General features: G+C 42.1%; 1 protein-coding gene across 4 annotated transcripts in view; it reads right to left on the reverse strand.

Moving 5' to 3' along the window:
- ARHGAP44 (Rho GTPase activating protein 44) overlaps positions 1 to 20,262 on the reverse strand; it is a 503,523-nt gene that overhangs the window by 159,340 nt on the left and 323,921 nt on the right. For all 4 annotated transcript variants that reach the window (XM_069200331.1, XM_069200329.1, XM_069200327.1 and 1 more), the window contains exons 7-10: positions 10,894 to 11,011; positions 9,317 to 9,385; positions 9,119 to 9,200; positions 4,317 to 4,444 (exon numbers count right to left, since the gene is read on the reverse strand). In XM_069200331.1, coding sequence (XP_069056432.1) covers positions 4,317 to 4,444; positions 9,119 to 9,200; positions 9,317 to 9,385; positions 10,894 to 11,011 — 397 coding nt within the window. The remainder of the gene's footprint in view (positions 1 to 4,316; positions 4,445 to 9,118; positions 9,201 to 9,316; positions 9,386 to 10,893; positions 11,012 to 20,262) is intronic.

A 20,262-nucleotide genomic window follows, 5' to 3' on the forward strand; every position in this document is an offset into this window, starting at 1 on the left:
TTTCCTTTTTTTCTCTTTTTCTCAGTGGGGCCAAATTCTCTTTCTCCCAGCATGCCTTTCTTCTTGTCTTTTTGCCTGCATGCATCTGGTTCCCTTTCTAACATGGCGCCCTCACCTATCTAATCCTATAGTCTTTTCCCAGTCTAACATGGCGTTCTTGCTTTTTCCTGCATGTCACTTCCTGTTCAGGGGTATTTAAGGAGTTGGATTCTTGTTCTCCTTGCGCTGCAACACTTCCTTTGGTGGTGATCAGGCTCCGGTTGTTTTCTTTCGATTCCAGCCTTTTCAGTTATTTTTCTTGACTTGGAAGTCTGATATTTTTTTCGTGTGTCTTTCCTTCTGTTCCAGGGAGTTCCTGTCATAGAGGTTTTTCCCTTAGGGGTTTTTCCTCTGGGACTTCTTCTGGAGGGCACAGACTGCCTTTGCCGTACCATTGTCAGCAGCACCATGGCTACCGGAAAGGGCCGCCCTTACCTTGGCCAGAGCAGGACCTGCAAGAATTGAGGTCGTCCTCCAGTTCCAGAGGACCAAGGCCATAAGCGAAGGGTAGACCCTGACAAACTCTGGCCTCCACACTCAAATTTAAACATACTTCTAACACAATCTCTCATATCAAAGCACCCAAAGGAGTTTTAAAATACAAAAACTAATGAGATTCTAGAAATCTTTGGAAACTTCTATGCTAAACTATACACCCCACAAATACCATGCCCAAAATCGGATTGTAAAACATTTCTCTGAAACCTCTGCATCAAAAAACAAACCGAATCAGAAAGAACCCAACTTAACAAGCCCATTGATTCCTCTGAAATTGCATGTGCAATTAGATACATTAAATTAGGCCAAGCACCAGGTCCAGACGGGTTCCATATCTCTTTCTGTAAAACATTTCAAGCCCCACTGATTGAAGATCTTAAAAACACATTGAATTAGTTTATACTCCAAAAGAAAGTGTCGGGCACCGCTGCTGAAGCGACAATAGTAGTAATCCCCAAGGAGGATGAAGATCACACAGACCCAAAAAACTATCGACCCATTTCCTTACTCAACATGGAGGCAAGCATTTTTGCAAAAATCCTGGCAAAACGTATTGAATCTTTCATTCCAAAACTCATACATAACTCCCAAACAGGTTTTGTTAAGGACAGAATGGCAAGAGACAACATCTGTACTTTCTGCCATGTCATGAATAAGGCAAAAATGGCAACTTGACGCTGAAAAAACGTTCGACAAGGTTTATTGGCCATTCTTACATGCCACCTTTGAGGCCCACGACTTAGGTGAATCTTTTATTAACATGACTATGGCTCTATACGCCAACCCTAAAGCAAACGTCCAGATCAACGGAGAACTACTGGCCTCTTTAGATTTATTTCAGGGCACACAACAGGGATGCCCACTATCCCCATGGTCGTTCCTCCTAGCAATAGATCCCCTACTCCTACTAATTGATTCTGCACCAGAGATTGTGGGATTCAAATTCGACAACGACACCTACAAAACCTCAGCATATGCTGCCAATATACTTATTTACACAGAAAATATGGAGAATGCAATTCCAACATTAATTAATATAATATCAAATATAATATCAAACTTCTCTAATGTCTCTGGATATACGCTGAATAGAGATAAGACAGAGGTCTTCCCCCTCAACTCATTATGTTTTGCCGCCCACCTGGATATACCAGGCCTAAAATGGCAACCTAAACAACTTAAATATCTAGGTATCTGGTTTGCTGGAAACATCCTAGGCACACTCCAAATAAATGAAGAGAAAACCATCAGCAAGGTTAAAAACCTTTTAGACACCTGGTCACCTAAAAATATATCCTGGTGGGGTAGACTCCAGACGTTGAAAATGATGATCACCCCAATCATTAACTTCACTACCTCCATGTTACCAAAGCATCTCTCCCACGTCTTCTTTCACAAGATAGATAAACTCACATTTGCATTTTTGTGGAAGGGAGAGAGGGCTAGAATCTCCTTTAAGGCCTTAAAAATGGAAACTCACGAAGGGGGCTGCAGATTGCCAAATTGGAATCAAACAGCTTTCCTAACATCAATTGCAACTTGGCTACTTAATGATTTACCTGACCCTCCCGAGATGACTTGAAATTGAAAAGTCTATATGATCACCCTTCTCACAAGCCACCTATCTGTGCATGAAAAAGTTTCGTCCTCCCTTCTCGCAAGAGATATTTGCTGACACTGCTTCCGCTATTAAATCATTAGACAAACAATCACAAACTCCAATACATAGATCTTTTATGTCTTCTCTCTGGCACAACCCCAGAATAAAACTAGACACTACAGTTGAATTACATTGCTTATGGGCCCCAAAAAACATCCATGTTATCAGCGACCTATATGATGATAATGGAGATCCCATGTCCTTTGCCTTTTTAGCTGTGAAACATAACCTCCCCCGACTGACTTCTACAGATTTCTAAATATTAAAGCCAAACTCTCTAAACTAGACTTGGCTACAAACACAACTAATGCAACCATATGCCAAAGACTAAGACTATGGCACTAGTCAGGTCACATACGCTCTGAGATTTACAAAGCTCTTGTGGCTTTGACCTCACAAGGCAGGTAATCTATTACTTCTAAATGGTCTAAACGCCTAGAAGGTCCAGTTGGAATACCGATTCTAGAGGAAAATTGGTCTAATATAGGCAAACATGCCCTACGAAATAAAGTTGCCCCATCACTGATTCAATCTAAATTTTTAACCCTGCACTTCCTACACTGGATTCCCACTAGACTACATAAGCTGGGTCTCAGAGGGAACGACAATTGTTGGAACTGTGAATCTGCCCTGGGATCCCATGAACATATGTTTATACAATGTCCCCAACTTGCTTTCTATTGGTCATATATCTCAAACAAAATTAATAACATGCTTGGGACTCCAATTTCCCTAAACTTTCCTTTAATCATTTTGGGCCCTTGGATTCTCTCAGTCTCAATCTGGATGAAAATGACATGGCTTCCTGGATCTCATTCTAACCATTGCGATTAAGGTTATATTAGCTGAATGGAAATCTTTCAAACATGTCTTCCCTCACACATGGTGGGCATGGGTAACATACCTAAGAGGAGCTAATAAGCTATACTAATCGCCCTCATGCTTCCAAACGGCTCTGAATAACATCTGGCGAACATTAGATCACGTTATGGAAAAATAAGTAAATTCCATTCAATGCATTTCTTACTACATCTATTCAATCACATTATAGATCACTTTTCTTAGCTACTCCTTTATACCAACGCCCCCTCTCCTCCTTTCTTACAACCCCCCTCCAATTCTTCCCTTTACCTTTCATAAATGTTATTATCTCCTGTTTGACTCGATGATACACCTTCATCCATGTAACAACGACTCTCTAGCTTTTAAATCACAATTGTTATTATTGGCTATTATGCTCAGTCTTATATGTATATGTGGATTACTTTCAGGTCAACCTTGCTGATATATGGACATGGATGTTGTGTTGCTCATCACATTATTATTCATATCAGTGTACCCTCTGGTCTCTAGATCGTTTAATTGTTGGTATTTTTTCTTAGGCCTAAATACTCCAATAAAAATGATTTGAACTAAAAAAAATAGTTTCAATTTGTTTAGTAGAAACAAAATTGTAAAATGAACTAAGGCAAGTTGCTGCACTGCGTTGCTTAAATGAGAGAGAGCTCCAAAGCGCCATAGCTACTAAGATATGTTGATCTTCAGCTTTCTCCCTGCACTGGTGCACTTAAGGCTGCCTAGTGCCTACACAGACATGCTTGCACCATGGTGCAGGAATTTCTTTGGTCCCTACATATTACAGGATCATGTGAAGTCAGTTTTGATGCAGCCTCTCAGCTGTACCTTTTTGATATCGAGATTGTGATGCAGACTAGTGCAACACGTTTGAGGAGACAGGGCAAAGATCAGCAAAGAGCATAGTGCAAGGGCTAAAGAAATATCGAGGGACATAGGGGACAGGACACATGGCAGAGTGGGAGCTCATGTCAAAGGTCATTGAAACTCTGGGGCCAATAAGAGGACATTTGCGTAGGCAAAGGGAGTGACGTTCCGGTGTGTGTGACAAAGGACATTAGGGAATTCAGTGAGCGTAACAAATGGCATTTGAGGCTGGGCTGAGTAACGTGACCATCAGGGAAGATGAGTGGTCCTGGCAAAGGACATTTTTTAATGTGTGTGTGAAGAACGGGTCGTGACAAAGAACATTTGGACACAAGATCAGCTATGAACAAAAGTAAATAATTAGATGGTGTTGGAAAAGACTGCTAGCCAGCTCTACCTCTTCCTGCATTCCACATTCGAGCAGCATTGTGACACAGGCTTCCACAGGAAATGCTATTTCACGTCCGCTGAGAGTCAGGTGGTCATCGAGTGGCTTGCCAAAAGAGGGCTTCTCAATCCAGGCCTCTGATAGGAAAAAAGAGAGGTGGGAGAAATGTCATCTATTCATATTATTCACAAACCTGCCTGCGGGTTATATGGATGTGCTTCTCGAAGCAATTCCAGCTGTAGAAATGTGCACCACGCTACTGCACACCCTACTTATTTGCCAGCTTTCCGTTTCACGTGCAAGAAAATTTGCAATTTCGCTGTATCCCTGGCCTCTCTGAAATCTGCTCCCTTCACTTTCCTTGTAGGCAACTGTATTCATAGGCAATAGGTGATAATTTTTATTACAAAAATATTGTTTATTGATATCATAAACACTCGCGCGCTTTCTATGCAACAATTATAGTTGAACAAAATAAAACTGAAATTATGTAAGGAGTAATCCCGCAGAAAAAAAAAACTCACATTTTTCTATCCAACAGAATTGCACCACTTTTTAAGAACAGTAGCGATCACCAGCTCAGTTCCTTGTATCACCCGGGAAATATGAGAGTTTAGCAGTGGTACTGGGTGCATAATACCCCAGCATGATAATATTTGCCTCACAACTCAAGTGCATTTGTGCATCTGATTAACACAACAGACAGAATTGACTCTTTCTTGTCACTTTATTACTCCTTCTGCAAAGAGTTTCTGAGTCATTACCACCAAGTCGAATCTGCTTGTAGTTTCCTATGCTAACACAAGCGGATGCAATTTGTGCTCATTTCCTAATTTCAGATAGTTCTAAAAAAGGTGCAAATCCGTTTCAGAATTAACTCATGGATCTAAGTGGCCCTAGCAGTCTTTTAGCCTCAATGAGGAACAGACCTGGCCTCGGTCAGGTTCCTGTAACCTGAATTAATCTGTTCCCAACACACTCCACTTATAGAAACAAGCACACTTACAAGAGATGGAGTAGGTGCCACGCACACTTTAGGTGTTTCCTGAAAATCTGAGGCACTGAGTAGAAGACAGTGGCGGCCGGCAGCTTTAGGAGGGAGGGGGGCGGGCGGGACGCACACACACACACACACTCATTCTTTCACACACAGAAACGCACGCACGCACATCCATTAACAACACTCATACCATTCAAACATGCACGCACCAAACTTTCATTTTAAAACATCACACACACTGATTCTTTCACACACGCACATCCATTAACAACATTCATACCATTAAAACATGCACGCACGCACCAAACATTCATTTTAAAAGATATCACACACTATTTCTTTCACCCACACACACATGCACGCACATCCATTAACGACACTCATAAAACTCAAACATCCACACGCGCACCAAACATTCAATTTAAAACATCACACACATACACACACACACACAAACACACTTACCTTCAGCTTCCAGGTCCCAGGAGGGTTGGGACTGATGCCTTCCCTCATTGGCTGACCTTATGTCAGCCACTGAGGGAAGGCAGCAGTCCCAGCCTCGTCACAGAGTGGGATGGGGTCAGTGAGACTGCTGACCCCACCCCACTCTGTGACGAAGTGTCACTGATTGACACTCGCCCTGTGCGCTTCAGGGCTTAAACCTGAAGCGCCCAGGGAGAGTGTCAATTGGTGGCACTTTCCTCGTCACCCAGGGGAGGGCCTCGAGGCACCTTTAATGAGCCGAGGAGGTCACGCCCATAGGAGCTGTGACCTCCTAAGCCCAGCAAAGTTCAGCTTAGGCAGCCAGGAGTGTGCACAAATTGCGCGTGTCTGCTCCTGGCTGCCTGAGCTGAACATGGAGAGTGTCTGTCAGGCTGACCTTTGTTCAGCCTGACAGACCCTCTTCATGAGGGGCAAAAGGACGGGCCGCCACTGGTAGAAGATGAAAGAAAACAATTCCAAAGTAGCAAGGAAGAGTCATAATATGTCTTGGGGGTAAAAACGGGCAGTCATGGATTTCTGGGGAGATGGCTGTGATAAGTTGAAATGTCACAGTGGTTGCCATAGATCCATCCATTTTTACACCTCAGGGATTCCCACTAGAATTGACTCTCAATTTAGCTACACCTATTCTCCTTCACCTTTAAAACTGCCCTAAAGACTGAGCTTAAAGAATAAATGTACCTCTAACTAATCCCAACTTTCTTATAGCTTCCTTTATCTATTAGCACCTGATGTAACTAAGAACATATCCTAACGGGATATATCATGGGGCTGAATTAAACTCAACATTTCCTCCATGTTTACCAATCAAAAGGTGAATGACTTGATGTACTGTGTTTCCGTGGCTTTGTACTGAGCTTCGTAGCAACCGTCCTATTGTTTCCAGTAAAGAAATCAAATAAAGTCCAAGCGGTGTTTTAAAATAAAATAAAACACAATATTTCTTCAAACAAATTTGATATCAGTGATTACATTTCAAAGTTAATTACGGAAGGTCTAGAACTTTCTTCCTCTTTCTCTCCAGTTCTCATTGGTGATGTAATTCTGCTACTCCCTGACAGTGGACATAAGAGACTAACTGCATCTTACCAACTGGCCACCTCCTCTGCACTTTTTAATTTGGAATTAAGGGCCAGATGGAGTAAGCCGTTTGCATGCTGCAAACTGCAAAAATCGCAGTTTGCAGGATGCAAACAGCCGAACGCGATGCTCATTCCCAAATTGCGAGTCGGTACCGACTCGCAATTTGGGAATGCGACTCGCAAATAGGAAGGGGTGTTCCCTTCCTATTTGCGACCGCATCGCAATTCAGAGTTGCTTTGTGACCGCGAATACGGTCGCAAACCAACTCGCAGTTACCACCAGTGTCACACAGGTGGTAACTCATTCGCAAAAGGGAAGGGGTCACCATGGGACCCCTTCCCTTTTGTGAATGTCGAAAAAAACGAAACCAAATGGTTTCGGTTTACTTTTCATTTTGCAACTCGTTTTCCTTTAAGTAAAACGGGCTGCAAAATGAAAAAAAAAAACTGCTTTATTTATAAAGCAGTCACAGACATGGAGGTCTGCTGACTACAGCAGGCCACCATCCCTGTGAGTGCAGGGACTCGCTATAGGGTAGCAAAATGCGACCCACCTCATGAATATTGATGAGGTGGGTCTTTGCGACCCCATAGCGAGTCGCAGAAGGTGTCTGAGACACCATTCTGCATCCAATTTTGCGACTTGCAAATTGCGAGTCGGTCAGACTCGCAATTTGCAAGTCGCAAAATTGGATTTTCCTACATCTGGCCCTAAATGTATTGCCTTTCTCTGACATTTGTACCTCTTCTTGCTGCAGTTGTATAGAGTCTGCATGTATAGCTCTATAACACTCTTTACTTTTTAGTTTGTGCATAAAGAAATAAAAAATAAAAAATAAATGCAAAATATTAATACCAAATTATTACAATCAGTAAGTTACTAGGGAAGAATTATGAAAAAGTATTAATGTCCATCACTCGTTCTGAAAACAACGACTTTACAATCTTTCCCTTAAACTACTGACAATGTACAAAATAATACCTCGCTATTTCTAGACTCATTCTCCCACCAAAAATAATGCTACTAATTCATTGTATTATCTGTCATTCAGGAATTTAACTGTTTATCTCTTACACTCCCGCTTCTGCTCTGGAATTTCAACTCGTTGCAATTATGGCTCACAGCGTTTTCCAGGGCATGATTTAATAGATATTTAACACACTTTCCACTTAATTCTCAATACAGCTTGGCATTGTGGAACGTCGGCGAGTAGGAGAAATTGAGCAAAATAGGTAAACTGGAGAAATGAGACAAAACCTCATGACATACACATGCCTGGGGTCATCATAAGTAGACACCGATACCTTCTAGACACTGTGATAATCTGCCTTCCTAGTCTTGAGATGTAGCCTACCATGGCCCAAGTCGGGGGTAGACGGTGTCTACTGCATCCACCCTGCCAAGAAGTTGTACCCCACTGAAATATGCAGAACAGTATGCTAAGCAATACACGTCCTGAAAGCAATTGCCCCCATTCTGTCATGTTGGACCACTTTCCATTTTTGGAGAAACTGCTCCTGTTATATTAGCAGAAGAAACAGAGGCACAACAACATAGCCAGGTCTGTAATCATCTCTATTAAAGACTACTGCTGTCTCAGCCTGGATCATATATCCTTGTCTTGTTTCTTGAATGAGAGGTCTTTAGGTGCAAATGCACCTATTTTACATACACACATGTAGGCAAAGCACTCAATCTGGATAAAATATCTCCTTCCTGTCCGGGGATCATCTTTGACCTTTAATATTTTAGCACTTGTTTTTCCTTCTACTCTGCATTATTTAACTCTAGAAATGCAACAATAAATGATGAGAAAAAGAGAGAGATTGTAAAATACATCATCTGGGCTGATCAATATCAAGCTGTCTTCTAACTCCATAACAATACTGTGCTTTTACTGAAACGAATACACTTTTGCCACTTCAGGGTCAGGCATAGCTAATGCCTACATGTAATTCACACTGATATGGTTCTACTTCACCCCAGCCACTGCAGCCCTGGCCCAAATCAGCATAAAACGCTGACGGTACCACATAAAATTCTGATTATTTTATGGTAATATGTGTTAATGGTGTCATCCATAGCCAGCAATGAATATGACTTTCAAATTAGTCATGTCCCATTTCATCCTCATTGTACCTCATTGTACCTTACTGTGCAATCCAGGTTTCTGGGCCACATATTTCTTGGAATATGGAATCTAATTTTACAGTGCTTTACTCACCTTGCTGTGCTTTAATCTGAGGAAGCATGGTTTGTAAAAGCTCTAGTGACTTTCGATGATATTCTGCTTGAACCTCTATCAGCTGAGAGACAGGCAAAAAATATGTATTACTATTGTTGCTTAGCAGCCGCTGCATGGTACACCATGATATCTCAATATATGGGAGAAAACAGTGAGTTCAGAGAATCGCAGACTTACAGTCTGAAAGTAGTTTGCATAGTCGATTTCTTTGGCCACGAAACTGTACATGTCAGCTGACAGCTGGTCCTGAAGAAACAAAAGGACATCGCATGAGGGCAGTCATGTGGGCATACAAATAGCAAATGACATCGGTGTGCATGCAGCTGACACCAGGAAGGATTAATTCAGGTACTCTTTACAGAGCTGCCTCTTCTCACATCTGCCTCTGCTCACTCACAGGTTATACCTCCTTCCAACCTTCAATACTTTTATTGCACATATTTTTACAGTTCTGCCCATACCTGTAGCTGTACATTGGAATATTTCATTATTCCTTGAAATGTGTTGCGCAATGCGCTACACAGACATTCAATTATTTGTACACATTACACCTATGTGGATCTAGTGTCAACCTTTACCACAGCAAGAGGACGACCAGAATATACCATAAGTATTTAAGTGAAATCACCTCTCAGGATTGTTTTTGTGCAGGAAAGCGCCACTTCCTGCAAAAAAACAATCCTGCATGCAACGGAGGCAACCTTACACCATGGTGTACATAGGCACTAGTTTGCCGAAATGGCGCCAGCGCAGGGGAAAGGACAGAAATGTATCATATTGCAGAAATACGGTGCATTCCTGCCCTTTCGCTTTAGAGTAAGGCAACAGCAAGATGACTTGATGCGCTGCCCTACACCAAATGCCCATCAATATGCCCCTTTGTGTCTGTAAAGTCATGTGTCTCAGGTTCTAGTTGCAATGTATTAATGGTCGATCTTCGCTGGCTAGAAGTCAACAAAAATAATCATAAGCAGGTATTTTTTATGTTGACATTTGAGGTTCGCTTAATTACTGTGTTATGCTGTGGCAATATCCTCGCATACAAGTAAGCCCTAGCCTCTGTTAACATTTTAGTATCAGTCATTTCCATATCTTCACACCAAAAGGCTATCAGATATATTAAAAAAATGAATAGGAAATGAAGCTCATATATCATGGCAATTTCTGCAATTTTTTCGAATTAGGTGAACTGAAAAATGTCTTGCAACCCAGTTACCAGACATTTCTTACATTTTCGCACTACTGGCTTGATTTAAATGATTCCCTTAATATCCTGGATATTCAATTGCATGCAATCTTTGCATCACAATTCACATCACAATTCACAAGGTAACTTATTGTGCTTTCTTTTGTGGCCACTAGGTGTCCACCATGTTCTTTTCAGATAAATGTCAATGTTTTAACACAACTGCAATATTATTATTAAGTTTTCATCGAAGGGAGAGGATATAGCGCAGCGTGGGATCACTGTCAAAACATTACTCTTTTCAGAAATCATATGAAAGAGAGGGAGTTATTTCATTGTGGGAAGTGTTGCAAAAACAGCAGTTCTTTTGTTAACTATCCTAGGGCAGGAAACTCTCCTCATGTCCAGTGGGATGGAGTTCCACACAGGACTAGTACTTCCTGAGAAGGATTGTATGAGAGATGTTTCCTTCTAAACCCAAGTGTTTCAAAGAAGGTTGTTCCTCTTTCAAAGTGAGGTTGTCAATGTAGCCAGTTGCAGGGCATGCTGGGGAAGAGAATGCACTTACCCTGCAAATCTCCACACGATTGGCCGCCTCCTCCATTTCTTCCCTGAGGGCATCAGCTTTGGCACCCGAAGGCTGGGGGATAGTGGACAGTCCAGATCCCTTGGCCGACTGCTGCCACCTGAGGAGCACGAGGAAAGGATCCAGTCAGCAACAAGCACAACATGATTCATTATGTTACTTTTACAAACCTCTTTTAGCTTGTAGCATTTGGCACTAATAGGTACATTTACTGTTAACATCCTATAAAAGAAGATTGATCGATGACACCGATATCTTGCCATGCTGGATCCAAGAAGCGGAGTGTAAAAGAAGTAACTCGGTCAGCCAAAGCGATGTTTGCCTGTGTTGATTTTGTCATTCATGAGCCCTAGAAAGCTCCTATTTAGATTCGAAATAATTATTTTATAACAAATCAAATATGCTGTCGACAAGGATTTAACTTATGCTCCCACCAATCAACGGTGAGTTCCGTCTGTCTTTAACTTATGTGAAAGGGCGCCCATGAACTCTGGGTAGCATCCAAGCTATTATCAGATTCACGTGCACTCTGTGTATCAGTGATGAAAGATGATTAAAAAAAAGAAAACATCAAATACAAGAAGTGAAAGGGCAACCATTGTGATGACCGTACATTTTTACAAATCATTCCAAGCTGCATCTTGCAGGTTGAGCTATGAGCTCAAGGCAATGCAAGCCTATGTGTGCGTCGGCTCTCTTTTTAGCAATGTCACTCAGGCTAAAATAGGTCATCAGTGATTCTACGAAGCTTTCCTGGAGCTGAAGCGCCAATCTTGTATCATTTCTAGGAGCCTGAGCCTCCACGTCTACCGAGATATTGACAGGCGCAGAAGAGGCTAGAAAAACAACTTTATTATCCACATAATGACTTCAATACTGCAATAGAGGCGCACAGCACCACTCAAAGGCCCTTTGCTCTAACTAGCACTTAAAACTTGCAAGTGACTCACTTCCATGATAATTCTCATTCAATATTCTTGACCTAATCTCGTTACTGTCTCTATCGCCTACATATCTGCCTCTGACTGGTGTCAGATGGAGTCCTGCCAATTACAGGAACTAAGCAGGAGAGAGCTGGCTGAGCCATGGCCATGTGATTTAAGACGAGACAGAGCCCAGCTTCTTCCTCACCCTCCCTCAGTCCCCTTAACAGCAGAAGGAAAAGTATTAGGAAAAACAGTAGGATGAAAGAAAAAGTAACATGAAGAATGGGAGCAGAGTCAGGAAGAATTGTGAGGGTGGTGGATGAAAAACGTGGGGTGGGGGTTGACATACAGTAGAGTACAATGTAGGGCACTATCAAATATATCAATATTATTAACTTCATTATATTAAGTTCAAAAGATATAACTCTTAAATCACCATAAAAAAATCACTATGCATTCTATGGATAGGACCTGAAATAGCATTTAGGTCAGTGGGAGTAAAAAGGGGCTAAGACCCCTGGCGTGGACCAATGTTTTCCTCTGCATTAAAGGAAATGATTATTATTTCACCACCATAACTTTATGGTTCTGTTTAATGTATTGAAAAGGTGTTCCATAGTAGTTCTAATTCCCAAGACTGTAGCTAGGGGACCAATGGTTACTTATCACATGCTGGATAAGTGACAGGACTAATAGGTAGCAAGGTTGAGGCTTGAAAGTGCTTCCTCGTAGGATCTTTTGTGCTTTTATATGCAGCATTACCTTAAAATGCTAGAGGGCATATTTATCAGCCCCTTGCACCACCTTGCTCCGCCTTGCACCACCTTAGTAAAAAAAAATTATGATGTGGCGTTTGGTTGCCAAAAATGTCGCACCATATTTACAAAGTGGCGCAATGCACGCATTGCACCACTTTGTAAACCTTTGCACCACATTATGCCTGCACCAGGAATAATGCATGCAAGGGGGGCATTCTGCCGGGGAGTACCTGAAAAATGCTGCAGTGGAATCTATGAGATCCCACTGCGCTATTTTTAGTGTCATTTTTAACACCTGCCTAAGGAGGGCATTAAAATGAGGCTCCCATTGTTCTCCATTCACATTGCAGGATTAGCGTCAAAATTGTTGGTGCTAATCTGGCAAAGCGCCAAACTAGGGTCAACAGCTTGACGCTAGTCCCCTAACGTGCGCCATGGTGTGCCATATGATAAAAGTGGTGCACACATGGTGGTCAAAGAAAAGTGACACATTATCACATGCTGCACCACTTTTCATGACTATGGCCCTAGATGACACCCAGCAGGGCATCATATGTTGGATACTGCATTGCTGCATTTTTGGATTTACCTGAATGATGATTAGATTTTGCCAAAGGCACGCCACGATCATGAACAGCCACCACTAGTTTTGATGCTCATTTATGAAACATTTAACATTTTTTTTATTGTCAGAAAAAAACTCCCAAAGCTGGAGTTTGCTTCAGGAAAAAAAAACTAATAACCCCTAAACCCAAGGAGCATGCTCCTAGTCTGTGGAGGTAATTTATTATTTTTAATGTCCCTCACCACCAGGTTTTTCCGGGAAGTGACTAATAGGAAAAAAAACATTATACTGTCCAACCTAAATAGGGCTGGCAGTGTCATGAACTTCCTCAAAAGGCCTCCACTCCATCAGACTGTTGGGGGAAATGTTTAATCAACAGACCCATTGGGGGCTCCACCACAGAAAACCTAAAGTTTGTTCATCTCTAAATGATGCAGGTGGACAATTGTTTGGCAGACAATATTTAATGCGTTTGCGACAAACTCTTAATTAGGCTTTGAGAGAATGATTATACTGTTCATTTTCGCCACTCTCCACCCCCACTTACCCCCTGTCCAAACTGCAGGTGTCTCATATACAGATGCCACATTTAATAGAATTCCCAGGGCCACAACCAAAACAATTTCCAGAGATTACAGGATATCTTCCGGGATTGTCAAATCGTGGTTTCAGAAGTTTGTAGCTTGAGCAAGCAAAGTTGTTTCCAAACCGTGTGCCAAAAAAGTTTACCAACCAGCTTCTGCAAAATACATTCTTATCCAGCATTTACTAAAGCAGCAATTGAAAAGCCAAAAGCCCAAAAGAAACATGTCAAACCACTAAAATGACTATATTTGGTCACTGTGTTTGGATAGCACATGCCTGGCACATTGGTGGTCATACTGCACCCATTGGTGGATTAGGAACTAGCCTATCATTTGCACTGCCAGCAGTGCATACATGCGGTCAACACATACCTTGGTAAAGCTGAAATTTGCAGATGACTTATGACTTTTGGTCAACTAATTTACATGTTAGTAGTGTAGTGGATAGAGCACATGTCAAGCAACAATATGCTCTCTACCGTCTGTGGAAATTTTAGCAAAGATCCTTTCCAAAACACAAAATAAAAATAGCCAGTTCGAGTGACAGCTACTGCTGATATAGCCATGTTCAGCTTGGCGCTACTGAAGATGCCACAATGTTATTTTTTCCAACAACAATGGCACTGGCCATATAACCATTGGAGGTGGCCAGCCTTCTTTAGGCCAGGTATCAGCTTGAAACCTCACAATAGGTATCTCCTTGAGAAATTCATTATTAGTTTTGGAGAAGCAATCCAGTTATCAAACGCTCATAGCCAAATGGAGAAAATATTTCAGGATATTCCACACTAGGTTTAAGTTTAAACAATAACTGGGGGTAGTTACCATTGATTAGAATATGAGAGAGTGAAAGATTCAGCGTAAGCATAGGGAGCAGACAATATCATATAAAGAGGCAAGAAGGTCAAGCCTTGGTAGGAAGCAAAAAGGGGAAATAGCAAGGAGTTTTGCTCTGTTCCAACAAGAAAGAAGAAATCCATTTGGGTGCTACTTGGTGGATTCCAGTTTATTCTAGCCTCTGCAGAATAATGTGATTGAAAGTTGTGTCTTGTGGGATACAGTTAGGGAATGCATAACAAAAGACAGGAACAGATGAATATGACACTATGATAAGCGGACGTATTCAAAACAGGAGAACAAGTGTCTGTACTCTGTCTCTTGGTAGAGACTAAGCTACAGGCTAGTTGGCAGGCTCCCAACTCATCTCTAAAGAAGACAATTTCAAACACCTAACTAAACACATCTACTTCCCTGAAGACGACCAGCGCAGTTCTATCATATTAACCAGTTAATGAAATTGGAAGAACCTTTGGAGGTACGGCCAGACCTGAAACTTACCTCCTAATGTTTCAGTGACAATCCTCCCTAAATGTGGAATACCCCTTGTTGTCCTCATCACCAGAATTTCCTGTTCCAAGGGGCCACAATTTAATTGCAAACCAAGAAAGGGATCTCAGTCAACTACAAGGCCTGTTTTCGAATTTGTTTAAGAAAAACCCTCTAATATGTTTTTAATACAACATCGTATTCTGACAGAGCCCATATAGTGATATGACAGTGACACTATCATTTTCTGGAAGCCTGACAAGATAACATAAAACAGAAAGCCCAGAGAATGTTAGCAGAAGAAATCATTGAATCATCCTCAAATGTTCCCATTGCTTTAATTCTGAAACCAGACAGTTCAATGAGATTATGTATAGACTTCAAATGAACAATTTCCCTTGCCCAGTTCAACTATTATTGTGTGCTCCTGGTTGACGGATTAATAGAAATGCTAGCTGTTGGAAAATGGGTTATTGGTAGGGCAGGTAGGTACCTACACCTAGCAACAGGCCACTAACCTCCACATAGGTACAGTTAGGTCTCAGTAAATTAATCCCAGCTCAACCCTTGGTAGCTTGGCAACGAGCGTCAAGGCTTAACTTAGGAGACAAAGTGTAAAGCATTCAAATATCACAAAACAGTAATTAAATAAAACACAGGAAACAGTTTAAAAATCCAAAACCAATTTATAAAAATAGTTTATATTTTTATCTTTAAAATGACACAAAAACGATTAAAATCGGTTCAGGGGAACCGGAGATATGAATTTTTAAAGAATTATTACTTTTCTAGCGCTTAGAAACAAAAAGCGCCAATCGGGTCATCTGGTTGCACCTCGACCAGGACAAAGTCAAACTTTCAGGCCGACCACGATGGAGCCCTGCTCGGCTACAGGTCGCGGGAGGCCTCGGTTAAAAAGTTACCTTCTGACTTAGTCTTTATTTTGAAGTTTTTCTTCACCGGGACGAACCTGCCAGTTGAATCCGACCTCCTGGAGCCCTTGTCCGGATACGCGATGTGGGTTTCCTCGGTGGAGACTTTTACCATCGGACTTAGTCGTTTTTTCGAGATGAAAATCCTTCGTCCGGGGTAAACCTGGATCTTGATCCGACGTCCATGGAGCCCTTCTCGGATACGATGGCTGGGAGGTCCCGGTCAACTTTTTAAGTTCGGACTTAGTCTCTTTTTTGGATGTTTTTCTTTACCGGGACGAACCACGAAGTCAGGCCGGGTCGCGGTTGAGGCAAGCCGGCTAGAATTTCCGCGGCGGGTCGGTCCCTCTCTGGAGCTTTTTTCCAAAAATTCTCAAATCTTTTCCAAACTTCTGGGGCTTCACCCAGATGTTCTTTTAAGGTTCTTTTGGGATCCACAGCTCACCCCAAGGGTCCAGAAGTTCTGTGATGGTCCTTGGGGGGTGCAGACTTCAACTCCCAGAATGCACCTGGCACAAACTCCTTTTTGGCCACTGGACAGTGGTCAGCTGGTCGCTTTCTTCAGGAGTTGGTGCAGGGGACTCTGGTTAGCAATTTTTCACCTGTAGCAAACAGGGAGTCCCTCCTTGAACCAGTTGAAGCCAGGCAAAGTCCTTCTTGTGGTGAAGCCCAAGTGTGCAGCTGGTGCAGTCCTTCTGAGTGCAGGGTCCAGGTGCAGGCCAGGGGTCCAGCAGGGCAGTCCTTCTTCTTCTTTAGTTCCTTTCTTGTTGAATTCTGGAGGGGATCTGAGGCGTGGGTGCAGGTCTGCCAGTTTTATCCTTGCTCCTGGGTGAAAAGCAGGGGTGCCCTGGTTCTCCAATCAGGGACAGGGTCGTCCCCCTGTGATGACCACTTCCTGGGAAGTGTGGCAAAAATCCATCCCAGAAGGCAACAGTCTCTAAAAATCCAACATGGATGAATCTGATTTTTGGAGGTTTCATCTGGCTGAGCCCACCCACTGGTGTGGCTAAAAATCATAAACGCACCCCTCTCCTGCCCTCTCCTAATCTAATCAAGGGGGCACCTAATTGTCTGGGGTTGCAGGATGTGGGGGTGTTGCTGGGTGCTGCAAATGTCCTTCTCTGCCTTTGAAGACCAGTTTGGCAGCCCTCCCCCTTCCTGCCTCACCATCTGCTGAGGGGAGATTCTCTCCCCCAAGCACATTCCTTTGTGTGAAGCCAGGCCACTTCACACCTAATCAAGGCAGCCTGGCAGAAGCTGCTGCAGGCTGGCCAATCAGAGCACAGCAGCAAAAACAATGCAGAGCTGAAATTGGCAACTTTTTAGGTAAAGTCTAAACTTTTTACCTGGACAAGTTATATTAAATCCCACAACTGGAAGTTGTGGGATTTATTACAACAATCAATTTGATACCAAATTCTTGGTATGTAACATTTAAGGAGACTTTAAAATTTAAAATAAAGTCTGCCCATTCTAGCCTATGAAGGCCATTTACTTCAATGAGGGAAAAACGAATTTGGCTGTTTTTACCTCACCAGGGCTTATAAATCTATTTTTATAAAGTCCCTGCTTATAGTTACATGGCACCCAGCCCTAGGGGCAAATAGGGCAAACCTTAGGGGTGACTTATATGTAAAAATAAGGTAGTTTAAGACTTTGGAAGTACCTTTAATTCCAAAGTCGAATTTACATATAACTTTAATTTAAAAGCAGCCAGCAAGGCAGGCTTGCTTTTAAAATGACACTGGGCACCTCAGCAATGCACCTAGGTGTGCACCACCTATGCTGTGGTCCCTAAACCTACATGCCCTACCATATACTAGGGACTTATAGGTAGGTTAACTTAGCCAATTATAATTAGCCTAATTTGCATATCCATTTTACACAGAGCACAGGCCCTGGGACTAATTTGCATATCCATTTTACACAGAGCACAGGCCCTGGGACTGGGCACCATCAAAGTCAGGAAAACACCAGCAAAAAGAGGAAAATGGGGGCAAAAAGTTATGGGGCCTCTGCAATCAGCCCTGTTTTCTCACACTAGCCAATGCCCAGCTCCTTGCAACAATCAATTCAACAAAGGTGTATTAGCAGATTGCCCTTACACCTCCCAAAAGCAAAAATTGAAGTGTCTGCCACTTTGTCAGGGTCTTACTTTCGGACTCTGTTGGGCACCAGCTACAGTTCAAAAGTTAGAGTATGCTCTAATATGAACCCATGTGCAATATACTTCTGTGTACCTCGATGATATCATCAAATGTAGCCTTAACTGAGCCACACATATTGTACACTTGAAGCATTTTATTTCTACACTGCTAAATCAGGATTACATGCCAATCCTAAACACAGGCATCTCTGAAGCCCAGTCACTGTCTATACCCTGAGTAATGGGCTCATCCACCCTCAGATAGATAAAATACAAGTAACCAGTACCTCCCTTCCCAAATACTAAGAAATCTGTAAGACCATTTTAAGGATTCATCAGTACTATGGATGATTCATACATTATTATGCAGTGAATGTAGTACCCTTAAAGTATCTCCTAAAGAAATTGTCCCATATAAACTACCACCTAGTTCCCTTCTCGCAAACAGACACTTTGGGGTTGGTTTGTGTGATGTGCTATCTCAGTGAGACAACAGCAGCGTAGAACACCCTCTCTTGCATATTAGTAGAAATGTATTACTCAAAGAAATTCCTGTATGGAGAAGGAATGCTTGGCAATCAAATGACCCATTAGTACCCCACAATATTATTTTCTGGGTCGTCATTTTGGTTTATATGTATATAATTCACGCCATAATTAATTCTAACATATAAATGAAAACTTGAGGTGAGATAGGCAGGAAGTAGAGAGGCGAGTAAGTTTGTGATCCTCAAGATAATGAACATTAGAAGGAGGAGCATAGTAGAGCTGAGGTGGAGAGAGATCTGGAGGAGAGGGTGGAGAAACACTGGATTGGAGAAAGCGGAAAAAGCACAATGAGCAGGAGGTGACAACTGGAGCATACCCAGAGAGTCACACTTTCAGCTCACAACACAATAATCCCTTGGAGACCCTGAGTCCTAGTCAACTACGGTCCCAAAAGTAGGATATGGTTTAAGGTATGTGGTCCTTAGTGTCACTCAAGAAGTGGTTCATGCACGGGGTGGCAGAATCGTACATTAGGGATGGGAAGGCTAATGATGAGTCCTGTTAACCTATCTGTACCAAGAAACACCAGTACTCATATCGCTGATACTCATGGTTGTAGCACTCTATACTACATCTATCATGAAACCTGCGGAGGTAGCACTTTTCTGTCATTTCTTGTTCCACTGTTATGATACAAGCTTTTTGTCCTCTTCAAGAAGTGAAGAATTCTGTAAAATTAGGTGTCTGAGGTACCAGCAGAACTACCTGTGGGATTCTCTGATAACTCTGAACTGATTTGTTTCCTAACTCATACAGACAATAAAACACCTTAACCGTCATTTTCATTTCCCCCTTCTTGCCCAATAAAGTGTCAAAAGCAGCCAACAAATACACACACATCAGGGCTCTGGCACTGGCACCAACCACATTCAGTTTCCAAACATTTCACATTGAGACATTGGCTGATGCTCTTTCTGCAGGTAGTCAACATTTCATCAGGTCTAAACTAATAAAGTAATTTGATTCAACAATGGCCGCAATTAGCCAGTGTCCTTAAAAGGCTTGGATTTGTCAGGGAGACTGGAAATTGAGCTTTGGTTTCACCTTCCTGATGGGTCAGCCTCAACCCTTCTATAATTGGAGTTCGACTAGTGCTTGCATTATGATCTGGAGAGGCAGCCATAAATGCAAGAAGAGGTATGATGATTTCCCTTTATTGATAAAAGTAAATGCATGTGTCAGTATAGTGAACACAGCCAAGACAAAAAGCGTTTTACAGAATTACTGATATACTTTACTCGGTTCACTGATACTAAAAACTCCCCCTTTTGTGAGTGGCTGGAAAGCATTGGTGTGGCAGGAGATGTGCTACTTCACCTGGGAAAGAGGGAGGCCTGAGCTAAAGTAAATAAAATAGCACTATCATTAATCACTTTACAAATGAATTACACTGTTTGTGAAAAAATGTTTTGAACAGTACAAAGTCTGGAGCTGTATTACTTTTTAAGTGTAGCCATAAGGCCCTCCATTTTGATTTTGGGCCGATCAATTTGATTATGAGAAGACTGTATTCATGTACTTTTTATATTTCACGCCATGCTCCTACATGCCAATGAAAGATACAC

The sequence above is a fragment of the Pleurodeles waltl genome, chromosome 7, assembly GCF_031143425.1.
Source record: "Pleurodeles waltl isolate 20211129_DDA chromosome 7, aPleWal1.hap1.20221129, whole genome shotgun sequence".
NCBI classification, from domain to species: domain Eukaryota; kingdom Metazoa; phylum Chordata; class Amphibia; order Caudata; family Salamandridae; genus Pleurodeles; species Pleurodeles waltl.